The sequence below is a fragment of the Solanum verrucosum genome, unplaced genomic scaffold (genome assembly GCF_900185275.1).
Source record: "Solanum verrucosum unplaced genomic scaffold, falcon-dt-bn FXZP01000050.1, whole genome shotgun sequence".
Classification (NCBI taxonomy): domain Eukaryota; kingdom Viridiplantae; phylum Streptophyta; class Magnoliopsida; order Solanales; family Solanaceae; genus Solanum; species Solanum verrucosum.
The window spans coordinates 657,030-680,336 of NW_026020020.1; the positions used below are offsets into that span (position 1 = coordinate 657,030).

General features: G+C 35.3%; 2 protein-coding genes and 1 pseudogene across 2 annotated transcripts in view; 1 reads left to right on the top strand and 2 right to left on the bottom strand.

Annotated features, from left to right (window-relative positions):
- The window catches only part of LOC125821071 (tetraspanin-6), a 1,176,838-nt gene that overhangs the window by 171,956 nt on the left and 981,575 nt on the right, over positions 1-23,307 (bottom strand). The gene's annotated exons all lie outside the window — the stretch shown is intronic.
- Positions 3,162-3,690, bottom strand: LOC125821072 (uncharacterized). Its single transcript, XM_049500491.1, has 3 exons — positions 3,578-3,690; positions 3,325-3,493; positions 3,162-3,227 (listed from the first exon to the last, which is right to left on the bottom strand). The coding sequence occupies exons 1-3, from the start codon at positions 3,688-3,690 to the stop codon at positions 3,162-3,164; spliced, it is 348 nt and encodes a 115-aa protein (XP_049356448.1).
- The window catches only part of LOC125821047 (bZIP transcription factor 17-like), a 41,121-nt pseudogene continuing 32,056 nt past the window's right edge, over positions 14,243-23,307 (top strand).

Consider the following 23,307-nt stretch of genomic DNA (forward strand, 5'->3'; position numbering starts at 1 on the left):
GTCGTCAGTCAAGTCTACCTAACAGGTCTTCACTAAAATGAGCATATTTTTTTACTCGGAGATGGGATTTTAGCAAACTTGGTGGCGTTGAATAGATGATTCAATTATCTATTATTTGTTAGGTGATGGGCTACCTAATTCCTTTTGTGCTAAGGTTTATGACCATTTGAAGTTGATCCAACATCAATTTCCCTCTAACTGGCAGCTAACCTTCACCTACGGTCCGTAGGTCCAACCACGGACCATACTGGTCGACCGTGGGTGGGATCAGAGACCATAAATATTTGGTCCTCAATAACGGACCCCACCTACGGACCGTGTGTCAGACCACGAACCTCAGTGGCTTCCATGGTTCTTGCACCAGGTCTTGAAAACTGCATTTTTTTCTATTTTTTCAAATCTAAGGTGTTACGTTCCCTTATCAAAATCCAAGGTGTTACACATGCTTCTTGTAAGTCTTTCTAACTGGGTTGGGAGTTGACTAGATATTGTGGTTATTTTTGATTTGAGGTTGATATTTACGATTTATGAATGTTATTTCTAGTTAGAGGCTGTTATTTCCACTTTGAGGTTGATGCTTCTGGCTCGTGGTTGTTACCTCTAGTTAGAGGCCATCACTTGGGCTTTGAGGCCTAGCATACACTTATTGGATCCGGATTGGAGGCACTTTACTGTCGTAGTCTTAGTTATTTTGTGTACCTATCAGGCTTATAAGGTCTGTTCGGGTTTTATTTAAACTTGTGCACGAGTCTACCTTATGGGATTATAGAGATCTAGTTAGGTTTAGTTTAGTTTTACTTATATTTTCTTTTGGTATGCGTGTATGCTCTCTTTCATATTCACTTCGACCTCTGTTTTTTTCTATATTCTATCTTTTCATATTGTTTGTACCTTTATTTCTTAGTCGACCTTTGATGCCTATTGAGTACCTTTATTTTGGTACTCATGCTACCATCTGCATCTGTTTCGTGATGCAAATCCTAGTACCAACTAGAAGTGGTGATTGTTCATGCCATATTTTACAGTTTTTAGGGATCGAAAATGAGGGTGAACACTTGGCGTTCTGGATCAACTTGTCTCCTTTTGTATATATGTCTAGCTATTTTATTTCTTTGAGATGACTTGTTGTGCTCCACTTTTGTGACTTCTATTATTCATATTAAACAACTTTGTACTTGTGATTTCTAGGTTTCTGGAGGGATTCTATTGTATATTGATTTTTTTTGCTTCCCCTTCTATCTCTTTTATTATCTAGTGTTGGTTCTGCTTAGTTCTACCATTGTACTCATTGCTAGTCGCTCTGAGTACGAGTTTGATTAACTACTGGTGGATTATAGTAGGTGTCATCATGACTTGAGGGATCGGATTAGATCCTGATAGTATTTTTCAGAACTTTTCTTAAACGTCACAATCATAAATAGGTCCAGACCTGGAATTCAGCTTCCAACCTTGAACAAAAGTATCAAGGAGTTTTTGTAGCATATTTTGATTGATAAGAACTCTACCTATTGTCCATTCAAGCACTTTATAATTGCACCATGTTATAGAACCAATGAAACCTATTTCATTAAGTTCACTGTATCTTGCGGTCAAGGAATGACTTGTTCTGTTTTCCATAAGATTATAAATACAATTAAATCCATCCATGACCATTCATCAATGTCGCGTGCTGATAGAATAATTTTCAATTCTCTTCACATAATATGGTTCTCTTATCTGGACTTTGCACTTGGCTTAAAATGTGGTAATGGTAACTCATCCCTAGTGTTAATCTCACAAGTGAGTTGTTGCCTAGAGTCAAAAATCACTAAAAAGACATCCAACCTTGAATGTAATGATTGGATTTTGACCACTTGATTTAGTCTTTACATAAAATCTAAATGGACAACTTATTGATAATAAAAGTAGTAATACATATGATGTTGCCAACATACAATTTATTTTGAACATTCTTATGTCCTTATTTTCATACTTAAACATATGTAGGACACCCTACATGCATTTAAGATTATGTCTTACATACTGAAATAGGTAAATTAAAAACTAAAATATCAAGAGTCTATGATCTATTGAATGGACCAAAGATAAAGAAACTAGGCAATTAAAAAGAGATTATTTGCCATTGATTGATCAATCTAAATTTCTGAATTCTTTCCCATTTAAAGCTTCATTGAGGAAAACATCATCCCATTCCCATGCATCATTCTCAAGTGTGTTTTCAACATGATATTCATTGTTTCCCATGGTATTCTCCTGGTCATTGTGATAAAATGTTTAAAGTGAGTATTTGTGTGAATAGTATGATAAAAATGAATTTATAAGCAAAAAAATAAAATTAATTACTCAATAATAATAAGAATAGAGCTTTGAACTAATAATAAGAATAGAGCTTTGAACTAACCTCCATGAAAGAGTTAAATCCATCAACATTAGCAGCTTTGACATCACTTTGAGCTGAAGAATGATCAGTTTGTTGAATGATGTGATTGTTGGTGTTGTTATTATGAAAGTTGTCATGCCCATTTGAACTAACCTCCATGAAATTGATAAATCCATTAACATTAGGAGCTATTGCATCACTTTGAACTGAAGAATAATCATTATGTTGAATGATGTGTTTGATGTTGTTGTTATTATTAAAGTTGTCATTCCAATTTGAATGGACATATTCCAACCATGATTGGAAGAGATTGTTCACTTGTGTACCCGTAGTGACGAGTGGACTCGAGTCAGGCCTGGAGATAGAAAGAGAAAGAGAGTGCGCGCTTAGCAATCATATAATGTTAAACAAGAAAATACCAAGATAAATAATAAAATATAATTCACTTGTCTCGTTTTTTAGGATTATTACTATTTTAGTAGTCTCCTATTTATAACAATATGTTCTCGTATAGAGTTTATAATTCTGATTTCATCATTCTTTTTAAATAGATAAAATATTATCTCTCAAACAATAATAGATTATCAAATCAAAGCTTATCGAAAGAAACCTTGTAGAAGCGCAAATATTTTGCCAGGAGTTCATAATAAAGTTGTCACTACTTTCACCAAAAGTCACTTGTGCCTGAAAATTATGTGACTTAACTAGTTTAGTACAAAGGATGGGAGAGAGGTGGGGGTAGGATTTAACAAGGAATAATATTTCAAGAATATTAATGTACCTATGATTTTTCAAATGTCTGTGTCGAATTCTGCTGGACATCTATCACCATGTTTTGTTGTTGGCCCTATTGTGCAAATAAAAATAATTGTATAAAAAAAATTTAAAATATAACTCGTTCTTTTTAAGAAGATCTTAGTTACTGCACGTTAAAATAGTGTTACCTGGAATGGGATATAATTAGGTGACGGGTCTTGAATTTGAGAAAATGATATATTTCTAAACCGTAAAGAACTTGCAAAGGAAGGGGTATATGTGTAATTGGTAAAATTGTTTGCTACTCTCTTTCCTTTGTCCATCCGATCTTGATATATGCTCCCTTGGATACTTAAACTATAATAATAACGAAATAATAAAACTAAACGAAAAAAAGAAGAGGGAATTTTTCGTAGAAAAATATCATATGAAAAAAATGACCTCTTTGGATTAATCCAACTATTAGTATCAAACTGCTGGAGAGTTGTTTGTTGGCCAGCAAATTGAACATCCATGTTTCCTTGTTTCTCCAATTCCATCTTATCAAAATTCATTTGACATTAATTAGGATTATACATGGTTTCTAAGAAAATAATTATTTTCTTAAAGATTGAGATTTCTCATTATTCTTCAATGATAAATCTAGAAAAAATTATTAGTGAAAGAACAAACTTTTTTAGCCATGATTTTTTGGAGAGATAGTTGCAAGTTCCTCTCACACCAAGAAAGTTGATGAAGAGAAGACTCTTGACCTGGTCCTGGTTCGTAATCCCTGCAGAAACATGTTGTTAGGTTGCATATATCGACGACGTCTTTAACTTGTTAGTATATTACATTTAGACAATTGAAATGGACTACTCCCTCCGTTTTACAAAGAATGACCTAGTTTGACTTGACACGGAATTTAAGAAAATAAAGAAGACTTTTGAATCTTGTGATCCTAAATTAAAGTTATGTCAAATGTACAAAATTGTCCTTTAATCTTGTGGCCTTTAACATGCCACGTTGAAATTTGAGATTAAAATGTTACAAAAAAAGAGAAAGAAATCATTCTTTTTGAAACAGATTAAAAAGAAAAGGAGGTCATTCTTTTTTAAACGGAGGGAGTTTAATCTAAATGTCTAAATGAATGTTGAAGGTAAAGTGGATATCTTCAGCCAAGATGTTAGAATTAAGAAGAACTAAAAAGGAAAACATATGTGCTACTAAATCAAATAACCTTATATTAGCATCCACAATCTGCAATTCCAATGTGCTCTTCTTGATTTGTAGCTCTAGATTCTGCATCAAAGAATTTCAAGTTAAAATGACATTATCAACTTTCCTCATTGGCTCTAATAATAATAATAATAATAATAATAATAATAATAATAATTAATACTTCTTTATTAAGCTAAGACTAATCTTATATTTTATTTCAATGTCTCACTTCATTAACAGTACACTAGCTAGACTAGAAAGGATAGATTGAAAAGAAAAAAAATGAATTATAATTCAATTTTAAACTTGTCAATAAGAGAGACATCAAATTAAGTTCTGCTCACCTTAATCCTGTAGAAATTCAGGCACCAGCAACAAACATCCAAAGGCAACCATCATAAAAGAGTTTAATTCATTAGTGAGAGTCAATTTTACTTGATACAAAATAAATCAAGTATGAGGTACTAGGTAATATTTAATACTTTGATAAATTAAAATTGTGTAACGCTTATATAACTCCATCCATGTGAGCTTGTTCACATTGTCGATCTCAAGATAAGATAATGGAGGAGGATTGCCGATTATAAATTAGAAACAACTTCATACACTATAAAAAATAGGAGTAAGGTTACATACATCTTATTCTACCACGACTCTACTTTTAGGATTACACTCATGAGTTTGATCTTGTTATTGTTGGTGCAATACTTATAGGTTAATGAACATTATACTAATGAATTAAAGCTAATGAACACTATACTAAAGAATTAGTTGCTCGTCTATACTTTTCCCTAGTCAGAAAAGATTTTTTTTAATTATGCTTTGTTTGACTGTCTAATCGCTTTTATTTATTATATTATATAAGCGTAAAATACAAAGTACTATTATTATTATTATTATTATTATTATTATTATTATTTAATAATAATAATAATAATAATAATAATAATAATATGGATATGATTTTTAAGTTTATAGGCTCGCCAATTTAATTTATCTATATATTTGTACTTAGTAGTCAAAGAATTTATAAGCTAAGTGTCTATGAATCAAAATCAGTCAAAAGTAATAAGTTTTCACCCATATTAATTTTAAAATTTTAATTTTAATAAGCACTTTTGATTTCAATAAGTATTTTATTCATTCTTCTGTAATAAATTTTCTAAATCTCAAAACATTCTTTTCAAAATTGAGCTCTTAATTCTCTCTTCATTTCATTTTTATCGTTTGTTAATCTCTTTATACATATATACTTTAAAATCTACAAATTTTGTAAATAACATTAAAGGAAATATAATTAGAGAGAACAATAAACTAAACAAAGGAAGAAGTGAGAAAGTGAAGAGATCCAAGCTGTTTAGCTTGCTGACATCTCCTCTGATGTGGTTCAATTGCCTTAGTTTTGTCACATTTTCCTTCATTTATATACCAAAAAAAAATTAATAAATTGTGAATAAAATTTATCCCAATAATTAAATTTTATTACAACTCTCTATCAATTATACACTTTTTGCCTTAAGTCAAACTTCTTGTCTTTAATGAATTAAAATTAGTTAATAATCATTTAATATTTCGTTAAATTTGAGGATGTCATTTTCTGAATCTTTTAATTATTACTCACTTTATTTTAATTTGTTTTTCTGATTTTTTCTTGATATAATTTAATATAGTAAGGAAGACTTTAAATCTTATGATCTTAAACTAAAGATAAGTAGAATGTATTAACATGTCATTTAATTTTGTGGTCATATATATGTTACATTGAAAATTGAAATTAAGGATTTGCCGAAAATGGATTTAAAAAATAATATTGATGAAGAAACTGAATGTCCTACATCAGTGAATAAATGAAATCCTAGTCTCCTTATTTGACTAGGTAATCCTCCCTATAAATTATCTTTAGGGTATGATTTACACCAAGATCTAATTAACTTTACATGTTATCAGAGTCAATCCTAATGTATGCCCTAGAAAACAGGACATTTGTGGAGTGGAAATCCTTTGATCCCAATCTGATGGTGGGGGTGATAAACGGAATTCCGGATAAAAATGTCAGAATAAGGGTGGGTGGAGGGGGTTAAATGGAATATTGGATAAAAAATGTATGAATCTAAATGGAGTGATGGTGGTGTGATAAATTAAATCTCGGATAAGGGATATCTAGATCTGGGCGTGAGGGGGTAGGAGAAGATAATCCTTATAAGGCTTAAGCAATCTTCCTCCTTTTAAGTTAGCTTTTTGTGTATGAGTTAAGTTCAAGACCTAACTTAATTTATTTATTTTAAAGAAATTAAAAATAATAAGACAAATAATTTAAAATGGAAAGAGTATTGATTTTCATTTCAAACTTTAGCTAGTTTCACATTCATTTAAAAATTAGACGAATTAATTCACATTAAGAGAAACAAGACATAATTTTAGAACATAAAAAATGCCTGCAAATACATATCGATAAGAAATAGGTACAAGCGTAAAGTACCTGAACATTGGCCATGTGAATAACCTCAACAAAAGAAAAAAAAAACTCATAAGTTAGTGCTACAGTATAAGTTACTAATAGCAAAGTTTATAGAAAAATTCAATTCAAGAAAATCTAGGAAAAGTTAATGTACGTCAATCTCCTTTCAACGGGAAGCTTAACATAGCGTTGAAGAATGTCTTCAATTCTACAAAAGTAAAAATTTAGTTCAGAAATCAATCAAGCTAATTGTTTTATAGATCGTAACAGAATATTCATACGATATATTTCAAAATTGTAAATGCAGAACCTATTTTGGCTACAGAATTTACTAAGTCGAGCAGCAGGCGAGAACGCGACAAACAACATGTCCACATCACAACAAATTGCAATCTCTGCTGCCTTCTTTAGTAAACTACTACGTCGCTTAGAAAATGTGACTTGACGTTTTGTCATTTCTTCTTTTTCTTCATCTCTATTTTTCTACCCATCTTGAAGATCTTTCAAGGGATTTCTTCTCTCCCTTGAAAGGAACAATAGCTTAGAGTGTTGTGTGAAGTGTATGAACAATGCAATGACCGGAAGAGAAAGCTCCAAAGAAGCTTATTTATAAGGTAAAAAAACGCTACAAGGGTCAAATAAGAAATAAATAAAAAGTTGGTCAACCTCATCCAAACATGGTCGTGTGAATTTGTTGGTCAACCCCATCCAAACATGGTCGTGTGACTTTGTTGGTCAACCTCATCCAAACATGGTCGTGTGACTTTATTATTAAATGCTAAATTATCATCATGAATTTGAGATTTAGATAATATTAGTTAAGTTTACACGTTTTGCACGTGTATATCACATTAATTAATAGTGTGTGTGTGTGTATATATATATATATATACATGGTCATGTGACTTTGTTGGTCAACCTCATCCAAACATGGTCGTGTGACTTTATTATTAAATGCTAAATTATCATCATGACTTTGAGATTCAGATAATATTAGTTAAGTTTACACGTTTTGCACGTGTATATCACATTAATTAATTGTGTGTGTGTATATATAACACATACTTCTATATTACCTTAAAAATATGAACTCCCTAACTTCAATGTTCAATTACTATATTACCCCAACTTAAAACACCTTATTAAGTATATATTTTATATTTTATATTATATTACATTTATTTATATAATAAGATATATTAAAATAATATATCTTTTCACATCGAAGGATTGTATCTTTTTAAAAGAGTTGTGACTTTTCGAAAGGATGTGACTTTTCCAAAAAATTATGACTTTTCCAATGAGTTGTAATCTTATCACAGGGTTATGACTTTTCTGAAGGATTTTGCCTTTTCTGATAAGGCATAATAACCACCTGTTTATACTACCTTTTTTGTCTTTAAATAGAGGGGTTCCCTCACATTTTTAAACTATATATTTCTTATGTTTTCCTCTTCTTTTTCCTCCTTCTCCTCGTCCTCGTCCTCCTTCTCCTCCTTCTCCTTCTCCTTCTCCTTCTCCCTCTCCCTCTGCTTCTCCTTCTTCTTCCTCTTTTCTTTCTCTTCCTCTTCATCTTCTTCTTCCTCTTCTTCTTCCTCTTCTTCTTCCTCCTTTTATTCTTCATCCTCGTCCTCCTCGTCCTCATCCTCGTCCTCCTCGTCTTCTTGTTGTTGATGTTGTTCTTCTTCTTACATCCAGTTTAGTAGATATTTTAGATTTCATATTATATTTAACAACTCGGAAACATCCTACTCCTCCTCCTCTTCCTCCTCCTCCTCCTCTTCTTCTTCTTCTTCCATCCAGTTTAGTAGATATTTTAGATTTCATATTATATTTAACAACTCGGAAATTGGAATGTTAAAAGAAAAGGGAATTTTTTTATTTTTGGCACTGAGATGTGCTCTACGAGTCCTTTCTAAGGACCGTAAGAAGTTATACAGGCCGTAGAATGGGAGTCATGTACTTGGGGATGAGTTTTTAGAATTTCATGTTTCTAAAGTTTGACTTACCAGTAGATAGGACGAATTGTGAAACCTTTGACTAGTCATAGATGGGTTCTGTAAAAATGTTCTAGACTTAGTGAAATTTGTGGGTTAAAGTTGAGGTCTATAGATGGGATTTACGGACCGTAGGGAGTTGGCTAATTTTAGGCCCTAGTAACTCGACCTATGGTTGACCAATATAGTCCGTAGGAATTTCTACAGTCTGTAGGTCCAAACCGTATGGTCCTCTAACAATTATTTCTTAAGAGAATTGGGTCTTTTCCTATGCTTTTAATACCTATACTATGTCATTTTACCCCTATTTCTAAGTCCTATAACTACACTTCAATCCCTTAAATTAACCCAACTCTCCCATTCACTCAAATCCCCAATTTCCGTCCATATTCATCCTCTCCACATTTTCTCAAGATCAAGGAAGAACCCCTAGGATTTCAAGCTTGAAGTCTCCTATTCCTCCATTGCTTTTGACTTTAATCCTCAAGGTATGTAGGGCTTCATCAATGGGTCTTATTCACCCATTGAGCCTCAAGGTTTCTCAATTCTCCAAAGTTCGATTTCACCAAAATTGATTAGGTTTTCATTCAATTTTTCGTGGAGGTTTTTAATAGAGTCCTAAATATTGAGATTTTCTACCTAAATTAAATAAAGAATGTAATTCTTTCCACCTTAAGGCGCTACTCCCTCTGTCCCATATTAATTGATCATTATACTAAAAATAGTTGTCCCATATTAGTTGATCACCTTACTAAATTAAGAAAATATTAATTGAATTTTTTTCATATTACCTTCGCAATTAATTTTTCTTGAAAGTGTTCACACTTGTTTGTAAAGTTCCAAAGAAGGTTTTAAGGGGTGAATTGATAAAACTATCCTCTTATTTATGATTTCTTAATATGCATGTAAAATGAAAGTGATCAACTAATATGAGACGGAGAGACTAAGAGAATTACATTTTGGGAAAGTTTTCATATATAGAGAAAAAAAAGATCTATCCTCTATATCTTCTCTTTGCATTTAGAAAAGTATCTCTTCAATTTCTCTGTATCATCCATGGTAGCATAAAATTCTCTAAACTTAGTCCTACCTCCGATGTATCTTGATTCATCTATACGGTGAGTATCTCCCTTCTCACATTTGTAAAAAGTCGATTCATCTATCTCATTTCCCGCAGCTAATCATTTTCATTTTTTACTTTCAAATCTCAAGAACGGATAACAAGTTTTGGTGGTCCTTCAAACTCATACTAGCGTACCTTTGTGACCAACTTTCAGGTAAACTGAAGTGCCTCATGTGAATTGATCCTTCTTTTGTTTTCTGCATATGACCTCCAATTCTCCTTTAATTCGATTGGAGTTTTTATGATTTTTTGATAGATTCAACTCCTTTTACAATTGTGCTATTTTTGGTCCTTTTACAAAAGCATGAATTGTTTACTGCTTCTCTTGAAAGCTATCATGATATAACTGTTCTTTTCCCTTCATATATTATTTGAATCATCTAGAAATATAGCTTGAAAATAGAGGAGTATTGATGTTTATCTAATTGATGCAATGAGGTTTCTTTCAGTCAGAGAATAGAAAAATACTTAAATATGTATAATGAATGAATGTCATGTATACCTAGACAGTGAGGGTTAAATGAAATTAAAATCATTGAAGGATTAAAAGGTTGTAAAGTGATTTTATTGAGTACCCAAATGATTTTGAGATCTCTTGACATAAATAAAGATCGATATTTATCTCATAAAAATATTTTTTTAAAACACCATGTATTACTACAATCAGTGTTCTTACATATCTTGCTGTCACTATTGTCAAGACCCAATGTAGACCCTAAGTGTAGCATGGCGTATAAGACCCCGAGAGGCCCCATACAAGCCACTTAGTATATATCGTACAAGATAATAGAAATCAAAAGATTTAAAAAGACAAGTTCAAAAATAGAGTTTTATAAATGATGCGGAAGTCTAAGCAATGTCTCAGAGCCATCTAGTATAAAGGAGTAATCGGGATGTAACCCGTACATCAAGTTCAGTTTCGAAAGTACAGATAATATGAAATAAAGGCTTGGTCCTCGAAACATGAGGACTTGCCAATATTCAAACTTAGAGAAGCCACAGAAATGCGAATCTATAGCGTCATACCCTTCATTTTAGAAGAATGTAGGCAAGAGTATGCATTAGTACAAAAATGTACCAAGTATGATAACAATGCATAAATTATGGAAATCATGTAAACATGGACCTTTTCATGATATGCAAAGACCAAGCTAAAATATGAGATAAAAGAGTTAGATAACATAAGTCATAAAAATATGGTCAATGCAAGTAGACATCATCTTTAAACATTCGTGAGATACTCCTTGAAGTAACCTTGATTCATAAATATGGGAAATTTACCTTTAACATACATGTAAGACCATATGAGCTATTAACATGTAATCTTGTGTCTACCCCACACAGAAAAGAGGTGCTCTCACTTGCCAAGGTAAGAACCATGAACTTCTACCTTACGTGGATCCATAAGCTAATGTATATCTAGACAACCTATGGTGGCACATAGCTTATGGGACATGGGTAATCACTACTTTCCCACTATGTGCTAAGCATAACTCCCACAAAAAATTGATTAGTCTTAACTATCCTTAACATTCATGAGACATGGGTAATCACCACTTGTCTTAGCATTGGAGGTCATGGGTAGTCGCTGCTTGCCTCATTTTTTGAATAACTCCTTAACTTTGATTCAATTAAGGCAAGAAGAACTTTCAACCTTAGAATCCTTTATGTGACAAAACCTTTCAAATTCATCAACCAACATCAATATCAATTATGCTTCACTCTCAAAGCAACTTATATCATATTTCATCCATTTCATAAGAATATCCATATTTCAATAATTCTCCTTTCATAGTTCAAAATCCACTTTGAATCATAAATATCCAACAAACATGGATTAAGCATGGGTTCATGGGGATTCATATTAAAAACATTGAATCTTCTTAATTCATGCATAATACTTCATAAAATAATCAATTATATCAACATTGAAAGAAACCCATGACATAGAAGAAAATCCTAACTCAATTGGGGATTTATAACTTTGTAAATTTGAGAAATTTAGGTACTCTATGGAGGAGAGGTCTCCATAGATGAAGACTATCATATCTTGATGCAAAAATCTTGAGATCAATGGGGGATTTTAAGACTTGATCTTGAAACCCTAGATTTCTTCTTCAACTTCTATAGAGAAATATTTGAGGGGATGAACTTGCTCTTCTTTTGAGAATTTGAGAGAATAAATTGATTTGGGTGTTTTTGGGTTAAAACCCTTTATATAAGGATTTCGTTTAAGGGCAAAATGACAAGATATTAAATTAAAACTATCTGGAAAAGACCCTGACTTAAAACTGACGCAGTGACTTCATGGTGGCCTTCATGGCCCGTCAAGGACTCCACGAGCCATTATGGCCGTCGTGGTCCTTGACCAGTGGCTTAGGGAAGGGATCCCTTCCTGGTAGGTCACTTGATGACCTAAACTGGAACACCTCGAAAACCAAACCAAGAAAAAAATTGCAGAAATTTACCTGATGCAGTGGACCACGGTAGGGATCACGGACCGTGATAGGGTCCACGGTCCGTACACCTGCCCGTGGTCAGGCCGTGGTCAGCCCGTAAGCAGTTTAAGTCAGGGGTTTTCTAGTGTTTTCCTTTTTTGTTGGACTTATAAACCTCGTCGTTTTAGCCCTAATTTACGTGGTTTTAGTAAGTTTTAGCCTGGAAACATAACTAGAACTTACATAAGTCAAATCTTTAATCAAAACTTAGAAATTTCGAAGCGAAAGAAGAGAAAGAGGCAACTAACCCTAATTCAAGAACACAACAAGTTTTCATCAGTTCCAGCCCCGAATTCGAAAGATTTCTACGAGAATCTCATCATCATGTATGTGGGATTTCACAAGTGGGTTCCTTTCACCTATTAGGTCCCTAGTTTTCAGTCAGATTCTTGATTCCTTCAATATGATCTAGACATAGGGTTTCTTGAATGATAGAATTTTTGGGTTTTTAGCTGTTAGAATGATCCAAATGAGATTTGTATGTTGTTACCCAGTTTATTGCATGAATATCAGAACCCTAGCTATGTAGTTCTTTAGTTCTTGAAGTACACATGGTAGGCTAGATATTTCAGTTATTTCATATATACATGCCTTAGTTTTGAATGTGTCATTATCAGTTTTTAATGTGCATTCCCGGTTTGCATATCATTTTGAGCTATCCAGTACATTACAAAAATTCAGTCAAAATATGTTAACCATTTAATCTATTTGGAGTAGCATAATACCGAGTTCGACTAGGGTTCAACGTACCCAAATAGTCCCAGAACTACAAGCCACGTAGGTTGTAAGTCCCCATGTGGGCATCATTTTAGTGATTAGGCCAACATGCCTCTATACCTCTGGCAGGGTATATTGGGTCCTCTCGATGGGACATATACATCAGACTCCACATTTAGCTCATGTGGTTTTATTATCGATTATTATAGCTCCCACTGTTCAGTCAGATTCTATTGTATTGACCATTTCAATATAGTCAGTATTCAGTCTCAGCATGTTAATAATTGGTTATTGCATTTAGCTAGCTCACTCTTCAGTATCTTTATCATGTTCAGATTATGCTCTTGCTTTGTTGCTTGTTCAGTTATATGTTTATTTCAGCTTTATTCTATCTTGCATGCTCAGTACCTTTTAAGCCCTAATGCATATATTGTGCTACATCTTCTCGTGATGTAGGATCAGGTCCTCAGCAGTCAGATCACACATAGATCGGTTGCCGATCTCCAGTTCAGCATCATAAGTGGTGAGTCCTCATTCTTCGAGGACAATAGTCATTCTATTATTTCAGTATTTCAGTCTTTTAGTTTAAGTTTTGCTAGATCTAGTTCGGGCATGTCCCAACATTTCTAGCCAGTTTAGAGGCATATTTTCAGAAATAGTTAGATTCAGCTTAGCATTTGAGTGTGATATTTCTCTTGTATTAAATTCTCAATTTTTCATATATTCAATTTAGTATATGGGTATTCCCCATCTTTTTAGACTTCATCTTTATTTAGCTTCCGCATAGTTTTTATTTATCAGTTTATCTCTGGTATGCTTATGATTATGCCAACAGGGTTAGCTTGGGGTTACTCGTGATCCTAGGTCTCGTGTCCGCGTCCAGGGGTAGCCTCGGGGCGTGAAAAACTTGGTATTAGCATATTAGGTTTAAGTGTCCTAGGATGTCTGAAAAACCGCACTAAGTAGAGTATTTTTCATAGGTGTGAAGTGCACCATATCTAATGAGAAGGAGGCTATAAGGTGTTTTAGGAAAATCTTCTCTTTCTTGTTACACTTATCGTGCGTAAGGTATGATCTAATTCTATTCAAACTCGACGTTCTACATTTCAGATCATGCCTCCTCATAGAGCTATTGCTAGGTGCACAAATGCCAGGAACGCAAATGCCGCTCCTCCAGTCCCTGATCAAGAAGTTTCGAATGCAGAATTTAGGAACGCCATTCAGATGTTGGCTCAGAGTATGGCCAACCAGAACAATCAGAGGGTTCCAGTTTAGGCAAATGTTAATGTTGGGTCTGGTATAGCTAGAGTGTGGGATTTTGTTAGGATGAATCTGCCAGAGTTCTTAGGATCACAGTTTAATGAGGATCCCCAAAACTTTATTGATGAAGTCAAGAAGATCTTTGAAGGGTTGCAAGTAACTGGGAATGAGCAGGTTGAGTTAGCATCGTGCCAACTTAAGGATATAACTTATATCTGGTACACTAAGTGGAAGGAAAACATGGATACAGATGCAACTCATATTACTTGGGATTGCTTCAGTAAGACCTGTCTGGACAGGTTTTTCCCAAGAGAAGTAAAGGAGGTGAAAGCTCAGGAATTTATGAATTTGAGGCAAGGTAACATGTCAGTCCAAGAGTATAAGCTCAAGTTTACCCAACTCTCCAAGTATGCTCCTCACATGGTTGCTAATTCTAGGGCTCAGATGAATAAGTTTCTTTATGGAGTGTAGGAATGCTATGTTGCTGGAAAATATAAGTATCGCTAGGCTCATGACTCATGCTCAGTAGGTTGATGGTGATAAGCTTAGGGAACTTGCCAAGGAGAATATGAAATCAAGGACAAACAACTATGACTATTCTGAACAAAAATCGGGTGGTGGAAATCGCTTGCAGTATCAACAGAAGTCTTTGACTCTAGCACCTTCATCAGCTAGTGTTCCATCCTCAGAGTTCCATAATGATCAGAAAGGTAGAGCATCAGGCTCTAAGACTCAAGGTAGTGTTGCAGGTGCTACAACCTACCCAACTTGCCTAAACTGTAGGAAGAACCATCCGGGTGAGTGTTTTGCAGGGAAAGAAGGATGCTTTCGGTGTGGTTAATCTGGTCACAGGTTGAAGGATTGCCCTTCTAGACAAGGTCAATGAGGTAATAATGGTAGATCTCAGTCCACAACTTTAGCAGCACCAGCTGGTCGCCCGACTCAGCAGGGTAACTCATCTGGTACAGGTGGTGGTCAGCGCCAAAACAGGTTGTATGCTCTCCAGGCTCGTCAAGATCAGGAAGATTCTCATGATGTAGTCACTTGTATGTACGAGTATTTGATCTTGACGTTTATGCATTGTTAGATCTAGAGGCTTCTTTTGTAACTCCTTATATAGCAGTCCAATTCAGTGTTAGTCCAGAAACTCTCTCAGAACCTTTCTCAGTCTCTACTCCAGTCGGTGACCTAGTTATAGCTACATGGGTATACAAAAATTGCCCTGTCACAGTCCCTTAGAAAGTCACCTCAACAGATCTTGTAGAGTTAGAAGTGGTAGACTTTGATATCTATCTAGGTATGGATTGGTTACATTCATGTTATGCCTCAATCAATTGTAGAAATAGGATTGCTCGTTTCCAGTTTCCAGACGAACCAATCTTAGAATGGAAGGGCAGTATCTTAGCACCTATGGGTCGATTCAGTTCTTACTTTAAGGCCAGAAAGATGATTTCTAAGGGTTATCTCTATCATCTAGTTTGGGTTAAGGATTCAAGCTCTGAAACCCCATACTTTGCACTACATCTTCTCGTGATGTAGGTTCGAGTCCTCAGCTTTTAGATCACGCATAGATCGGTTCTCGATCTTCAGCTTAACAACTTCAGTGGTGAGTCCTCATTCTCTAAGGATTACAAACATGTTTATTTTCTATATTTTAGTCTTTAGTTTTAGTTTTTGCTAGATTTAGCTGGGGATTGTACTAGCATTTCTAGTCAATTAGAGGCTATATTTCAGACATAGTTTAGATCCAGTTGTAGCTTTGGAGTCTGATAGTTCAGTTGTCATTAAACTAATAGTACATTTATTCAGATATTAATGGGTATTCCCCATCCTTTCCAGTTTATATGACGTTTTAAGCTTTCACACAATATTTCCTTAGTTAAGTTTGTTTAGTATGCTTATGATATGCCAGCTGTAACGACTCGAAAAATGATAGGTTAACCTAGAGCCTAAACGTGGGGGGTTAACGTCGATGGTTAAGGGCAAGGGCTAAAGGTTTTGGGTGTACGCCATGGTGAGGGGCCAAGGCAGCCTAAAAATAAGGCCTAGCCTCTGCCTCACATCACCACGAGTGGTGGCTGCCACGAGCCGTGGACCCACCCATTATGGCAAGGTAGTGTGCCCTAGTTTGGTGCCAAGTCAAGGCTACCCTTTACGAGCCACTTCAAGACTCGTGGTCATGACCACGGGCCGTGGGAAGGCTCGTGGAGTTACCTTAATTTGGTGAGGAGCTACTGGTTAAGAGATCATGGGTGCCACCACAGGTTGTGGTTCCCTTGACAAGGCATGAAGTGCGGTGTGGAGGTGACTTGGTGTCAAGGCTCCAAGGCCTTGCATCTATGAGTCTAAGGCTAGACCACGATCTCTACCATGACTCGTGGTCTTGACCACATATCGTGGGAGGTCCCGTGGTCATACCTTGGCCTCTTGAAGGCTTGGCAAGTATGGAGCTTCTACCTAGAGGACTACGGGTGCCACCACGGGTCGTGGCCGCTTCACGGACTGTCCAAGTGGCCGTGGTGCCTAGACGAGGCTACCAAGTGAAGTCCTTTTTGGTAATTTTGTATTTAAATTGTAATGTTGTGGGTTCTTTTTAAATCGTTATATATCATATATATATATATATAGTTTTAAGTCTTTTAACACCTATTTTACCCTATCATTAAAAACACCCAAATCAAAACTCCAAAGTTCTTCCTCTCTCAATATTTCTCTCTAACTCATGGAAAAAGAAGAAATGGGAGTTAGGGTTTGGATTCAAGACATTTCTTCATCAAATTTCTTGAGGAATCTTAAGCATGGTATGGTGATCCTTCATCTAGGGGTAGCTTTCACCCCTAGAGTCAATTCAAAGTAAATTTTCAAAGTTTTCATGTTCATGAAAATCCTAGGGTTTTACTGAATCTCATGGGTTCCTAAATTGTGCCTTTATGAAGTGGGTTTGATGATTATGAAAGCTTGTAAATGAATATGTCTAAATTACTTTTTGGGTTATTGAATTGTATCAATATCTATGCCTTAATTGTAGTGAATTGTTGGTGTGTTGGTGATTTGAGATTCATGGACTTGAAAGGGCAAGTTAGGACCAAATTACATGTTGACGAAGAAATTGTGCTCGAGCTATTGATCCACTTGAAAGGTAGAGGTGTTTAATTACTTTGTATATTGTGATCATGGCCTTGAAGGCATAGTGTGAGGAATTGAAGTATTATCATGATATTGTATATATGAATGTGAGTTCAATGAAGTTAATGTGATCATGTTGTGAATGTAAATGTGTTGTTATTGAAAGGCTATTTCTCAATTTGACACTTATAAATGTTGATGATAGAATATGAAGGGTTCTTCAATATAATGTATATCTCGAATTGGTAGGCTTATGCATCATTTTCTTGTATAAATGAATGTATTGTTGATTGTTGAATCATTGGATCGGTAGGCTAGTGGCACCCTTCCACATATGTTAATAATGAACCTTGGGATCGGTAGGCTTATGGCACCCTTCCATTAATGATGGTAATGTATCTTGGGATCGGTAGGCTTATGGCAACCTTCCATATTTGATGTAAATGAACTTTGGGATCAGTAGGCTTATGGAACCCTTCCATGAAGGTTAATGATGAACGTTGAATCAGTAGGCTTATGGAACCCTTTCAAGAGGAGGTAATTAGCGTTCTTAAAATGTACCTTGAATCGGTAGGCTTAAGGCAATCTTTCATGTGTTAATTAATGTACCTTGGAGTCAGTAGGCCAACGACACCCTCTCATGTGTGATAATGTTAAAGTAATGAACCACTCTATGGGAATGTAGGCTAAGAACCGAGTGGATTTGGTTAGATGGAAACTCTCCCAATGTTTAGGTCAGGTTTCAATGATTGTCTACCTTATCCCATAAACGATGTGCCCGCATAGGTCTAGCTAGTGGATCCACCTAAGCTATATGTACCGGTCTTCCTTAAGCAAGTAGATCACCTCTTTATGGTGTGGGGATTTATGACACCGGATTCCATGACAAGATCTCATGGTCTATAACGGTTAAAAACTTATTACCATCATGTGAGATGTGCATTACGGTTTCTTGATAGGTTCTACAAAGTGTAGGTAGTAGTATGGGATGCTATCTATTCATTACATGAGTAGGCTTTGACAGAGTCATAGTGAGTTCTCTAAATCTTAAATGGTTATTGTATGAATGTATCCTTAATGAAGTTATTGACGAATGTTGACACTTAAATGCTTAATGTGATTATGCATGCTATACTAGGGTTATATTATGAGTTATCTTCCATTGTCATGCCTTATGAAATGTTATGCCTCTTAACTATGGATATTGTGCAAATGTGAAAATGAATGAAGGGTAAGTTCACTTTTGGTAACCTTGATGTGGTACCTTAGTGTGGATAGTGGCATGGGATGCTATGCATACATTGCACGAGGTATAGCATGTGGGTTACTTGAGGTGAAGGTAATGGTTTACTTGTTGACTTTGTCCAATTGTGATGTGTGACTTGTATGATGATTATACTTATATTGTATGTCTCTTATGCTATTATTCATGATATTTCCAAAAAGTGGCATAATGTATTGTTTCCAACCAAAATGTCCCTTTTAAAGAATGTTTTTTCATGGTCATCATAGTTAGTTCATTTTTGGGTGATGACCCATATTTCTCTTATTTTACTACAAGTGTAGGTTTCGGCAAGTGATTGCTTCTATCTAGATTGAAGTGCTTGGATTGAGTTTTCCTCCAAAGCTAAAGTGGTATGTTCTCATAGACCGAGGACAAGTGTATTTTTGAAGTTTCATTCCTTTCCATGTAATAGACATTGTTAGTCTTTTCGATTGTGAAGGGCTGTGACCCTAATTTAGTTTTCAAGACATTGCTTTAGATGGTCATATGAGACTTAGACTTCTGTTGTGTTTTAAAGTGTTTTTAAATGAAGTCTTGAATGTTTGGAGTTTAAATAAGTTTTAATTCCGCACTATTTTCATTATCGAATGCAATGAAATGCTATGAGGCTTGTATAAGACCCTTTCGGGGTTGAGTACGCCGTGTCTAATCCGGGGTCTAGACTCGAGGTGTAACACCAACAAGGTTAGCTTGGGGTCACTCGTGATCCTAGGTCCCGTGTCCGTGTCCTATGGGTAGCTTCGGGGTGTGACAGTAGTAACCGATAAAATCCAAGAAACTTGTAATATCCGATGGGCATAAAGGTTTAGACCAACTCTTAACCATATCAGTCTTCTTAGAATCTACCTCAATACCCTTATCGAAAATAATGTGACTAAGAAATTCCATGAACCTCAGCCAAAACTCACATTTACTAAACTTTGCAAAGAGTTGTTGGTCCTTGTGAACTTGCAACACAATCCTCAAATGATTAGTATGCTCGTTTTCACTTCATGAATAGATCAATATATCATCAATGAATACAATCATAAACATGTCAAGGTATTGTCTAAACACCCTATTAATCAAATCCATAAATGATGCCGGAGCATTAGCCAAACCAAATGACATTTCCAAAAACTCGTAATGACTACACCTAGTTTGAAGAGATGTCTTCGGAATGTCATCTTCCTTCACCCTCAATTGGTGATAACCCGATCGAAGGTCAATCTTAGAGAAGTAACTTGCTGTTAAAAGTTGGTCAAACAAATCATCTATTGGGAGAGGATATTTGTTCTTAATGGTAACCTTGTTCAATTTCTGGTAGTGGATATACATACAAAGAGAACCATCTTTATTTTTAACAAACAAAACTTGAGCATTCCATGGAGAGATAGTTCGTCACATGAAACCCTTATCCAACAAATCTATGAATTGCTCCTTTAATTCCTTAAGTTATGTCGAAGCCAAACAATGAGGAATAGAGAGAGGTTGTGTATCTGGGAGAAGGTCAATACAGAAGTCTATTTCCCTCTCGAGACGAACATTGGGTAAATCATTAGGAAATACTTTCGGAAACTTTTTAACAATGGGGACCGACTCAAGAATAGGGGTTTCAAATTCCATATCCCTAACCCAAACAAGATGATATATGCAACCCTTAGAAATCATCTTTCTAGATTTAAGATAAGATACAAACTGACTCTTAGGCATAGAATTTTCCCCTTTCTATTCTAGGATGGATTCATTTGGAAACTGAAACTTGACTACACATGTTCTACAATCAACAGAAGAATAATGTGAATGCAACCAATCTATACCAAGGATAACATCAAAATCTAGAATATCAAGCTCTACAAGATCAACATGAGTGACTCTATGGGACAAGGAAACTGGACACCTTTTATAGACCCTTTTAGCCATATTAGAATCACCAATAGGAGTAGAGATATATAAAGGATCTAACAACACATCCAGGAGAATATCAAACCTCATAGGCACATATGGCTTTACAAAAGAAAAGGTAGCACCGGGGTCAAGTAAAGCAAAAACATGAAGTTGGAAGACTGTCAACATATCAGTAACCACATCGTGCGAACCCTCTTAATCGTGACGAGTCTGAAGTTCATTGAATAAGTTTTGCTTCTAACTCCCACTAGGACCGAATGAAGGACAATGCCTTATATTGTGTTCCATCTTACCACAACCAAAGCAAACATTCGATTCGTCTGGACATCGACTATCATATTTCTATCCACACTTAGCACTAGTAGTCAATGAAGATCCACTACCATTTCCTCCTTGAGGTTTAGGGTTAGATACCCTATCTTTGTTAAACTTAGGAAGAGCATTGGAGGAACCTTAACCATAAAACCTTTGGTGGAACGTGGAATGACCATATCCATCGGATCTTGAGTGTGAGAAATAACTACCACCAATTTTGGCCCTATTTACTTCCCTAGACCTTTCCTTAAGTTTCTCCTCTTCAATTTTTTGAGCATAAAGCATGAGACGAGAAATGTCCATATAATTGGTAAGCATGGCGGTACGACATTCCTTAACTACCATTTCAAACACACCCGAAACAAACTTACTCATTATTGCCATAGGATCAGCAACCGTAGTAGGAGCATATCTAAACAATTGTGTGACTTTCAAAGCATATTCCTTCACACTCATGCTTCCTTGACGAAGGTTGATGAACTCAAGTACCTTTGCCTCTATTGTTTCAAGGGGAAAGAACCTATCAAGGAAAGCAACGTTAAACTTTTCCCAATCGAGAGGACCTGTATCAACTGCCATCCTTTCCTTCCATTGGTTGAACTAAACTTGAGCAACACCCTTAAGTTGGAAAGCGACCAACTCCGCCTTTTCAACCGGCATCACACCCATGATCATCAACACCTTATACACTTCATTAATGACGTCTTGAGGGTGTTACTCAACCTTAAAGCCATGGAACTCCAGCGGATTAATTCTAGTGAAGTCTCTCACTCTAGTTGTCGTTGTACCGACATTTGGGTTCACGGGGACCGCTACTTCCCTATTGGCTTTAGCCGTCATAGCTAAATCCAATACTTGAAATTCATCCCTAAACTCTGCATTAGTCACTTTTTTGGCCAAAGGGTCGACCAGAACTTGAAGAGCCTTAGGGGGAGTCTCTTGTTCCACATTTTCTCCCACATTCCTTCCAACATATGCCTTTCGAGTTGCCATATCCTTTATAGTATCGGATAACGATTAGGAGAGAGATATTATAGGGTTAAACTCTATTGCACGACTTTAGAGTAATGAAAGAAGTGGAATTTCCTTAACATCTTATAGTCTCTTGTTCATAAGTGTGGTGCGGTTCACACTTATGAACAACACCCTACTCGACGTGGCTTATGAGACTTCCTAGAACCTTTCTAATCCTTGTGCTTTGATTACCAAGTTTGTCATGAACCAAGGAAGACACTAGGCATAACATGGCATATAAGACCCCGATAGGCCCTATACAAACCACTTAGTATACATCTACAAGATAATAGAAATCAAGAGATTAAAAGGAAAAATTCAAAACATAGAGTTTTAGAAACGAAGTAGAGGTCTAAACAATGTCTCAAAGACGTCTATTCAAAGGAGTAATCGAGACGTAACCGTACATCAATTTCAGTTTGAAAATAAATATAATATGAAATAAAGGTTTGATACTCAAAAAATGAGGCTCACCAATCATAAAACATCTACTAAGAGATCTTTAGTCATGAAAGTGTGAATCTCGAGCGTCAAACACTACATTTTAGAAGAATTTAGGCAAGAGTATGTGTTAGTACATAAATTTACCAAGTATGATAGCAATGTATAAAGTATGAAAATCATGTAAAATGGACATTGTCATGATATGCAATGACCAAGCTAAAACATGAGATAAAAGAGTTAGAAAACATAATTCATAAAAATATGGTCAATGCAAGTAGACATCATTTTTGAAACATTCGTGAGATACTGCTTGAAGTAACCTTGATTCATAAATATGGGAGATTTAGCTTTAACCGACATGTAAGACCGTGTGAGGTATTAACATGGAATTAGGTATCTACCCCATACCAAAAAGAGGTATTCTCACTTTCAAAGGTAAGAACCATGAACTTCTAGCTTACGTGGATCCACTAGCTAATGTATATCTATACAACCTATGATAACACATAGTTTATGGGACTTTTGTAATCGTCACTTCTCCACTCGGTGCTAAGCATAACTCCCACGAAACATTGTTAGTCTTAAATTTTCTTAAGATTCATGAGACATGGGTAATGGCAACTTGTCATAGCATTGGAGTTCATGGGCAATCGCCGCTTTCCTCATTTTTAGAATAACACCTTAACTTTGATTCATTTAAGGAGAGAAGACCTTACAACCTTAGAATACTCTATGTGAGAAAAACTTTCACATTCATCAAACAAAAATAACATAAATTATGCTTCACCCTCAAAGCAATTTATATCATATTTCTAATTCTCCTTTCGTAGTTCAGAACCTACTTTAA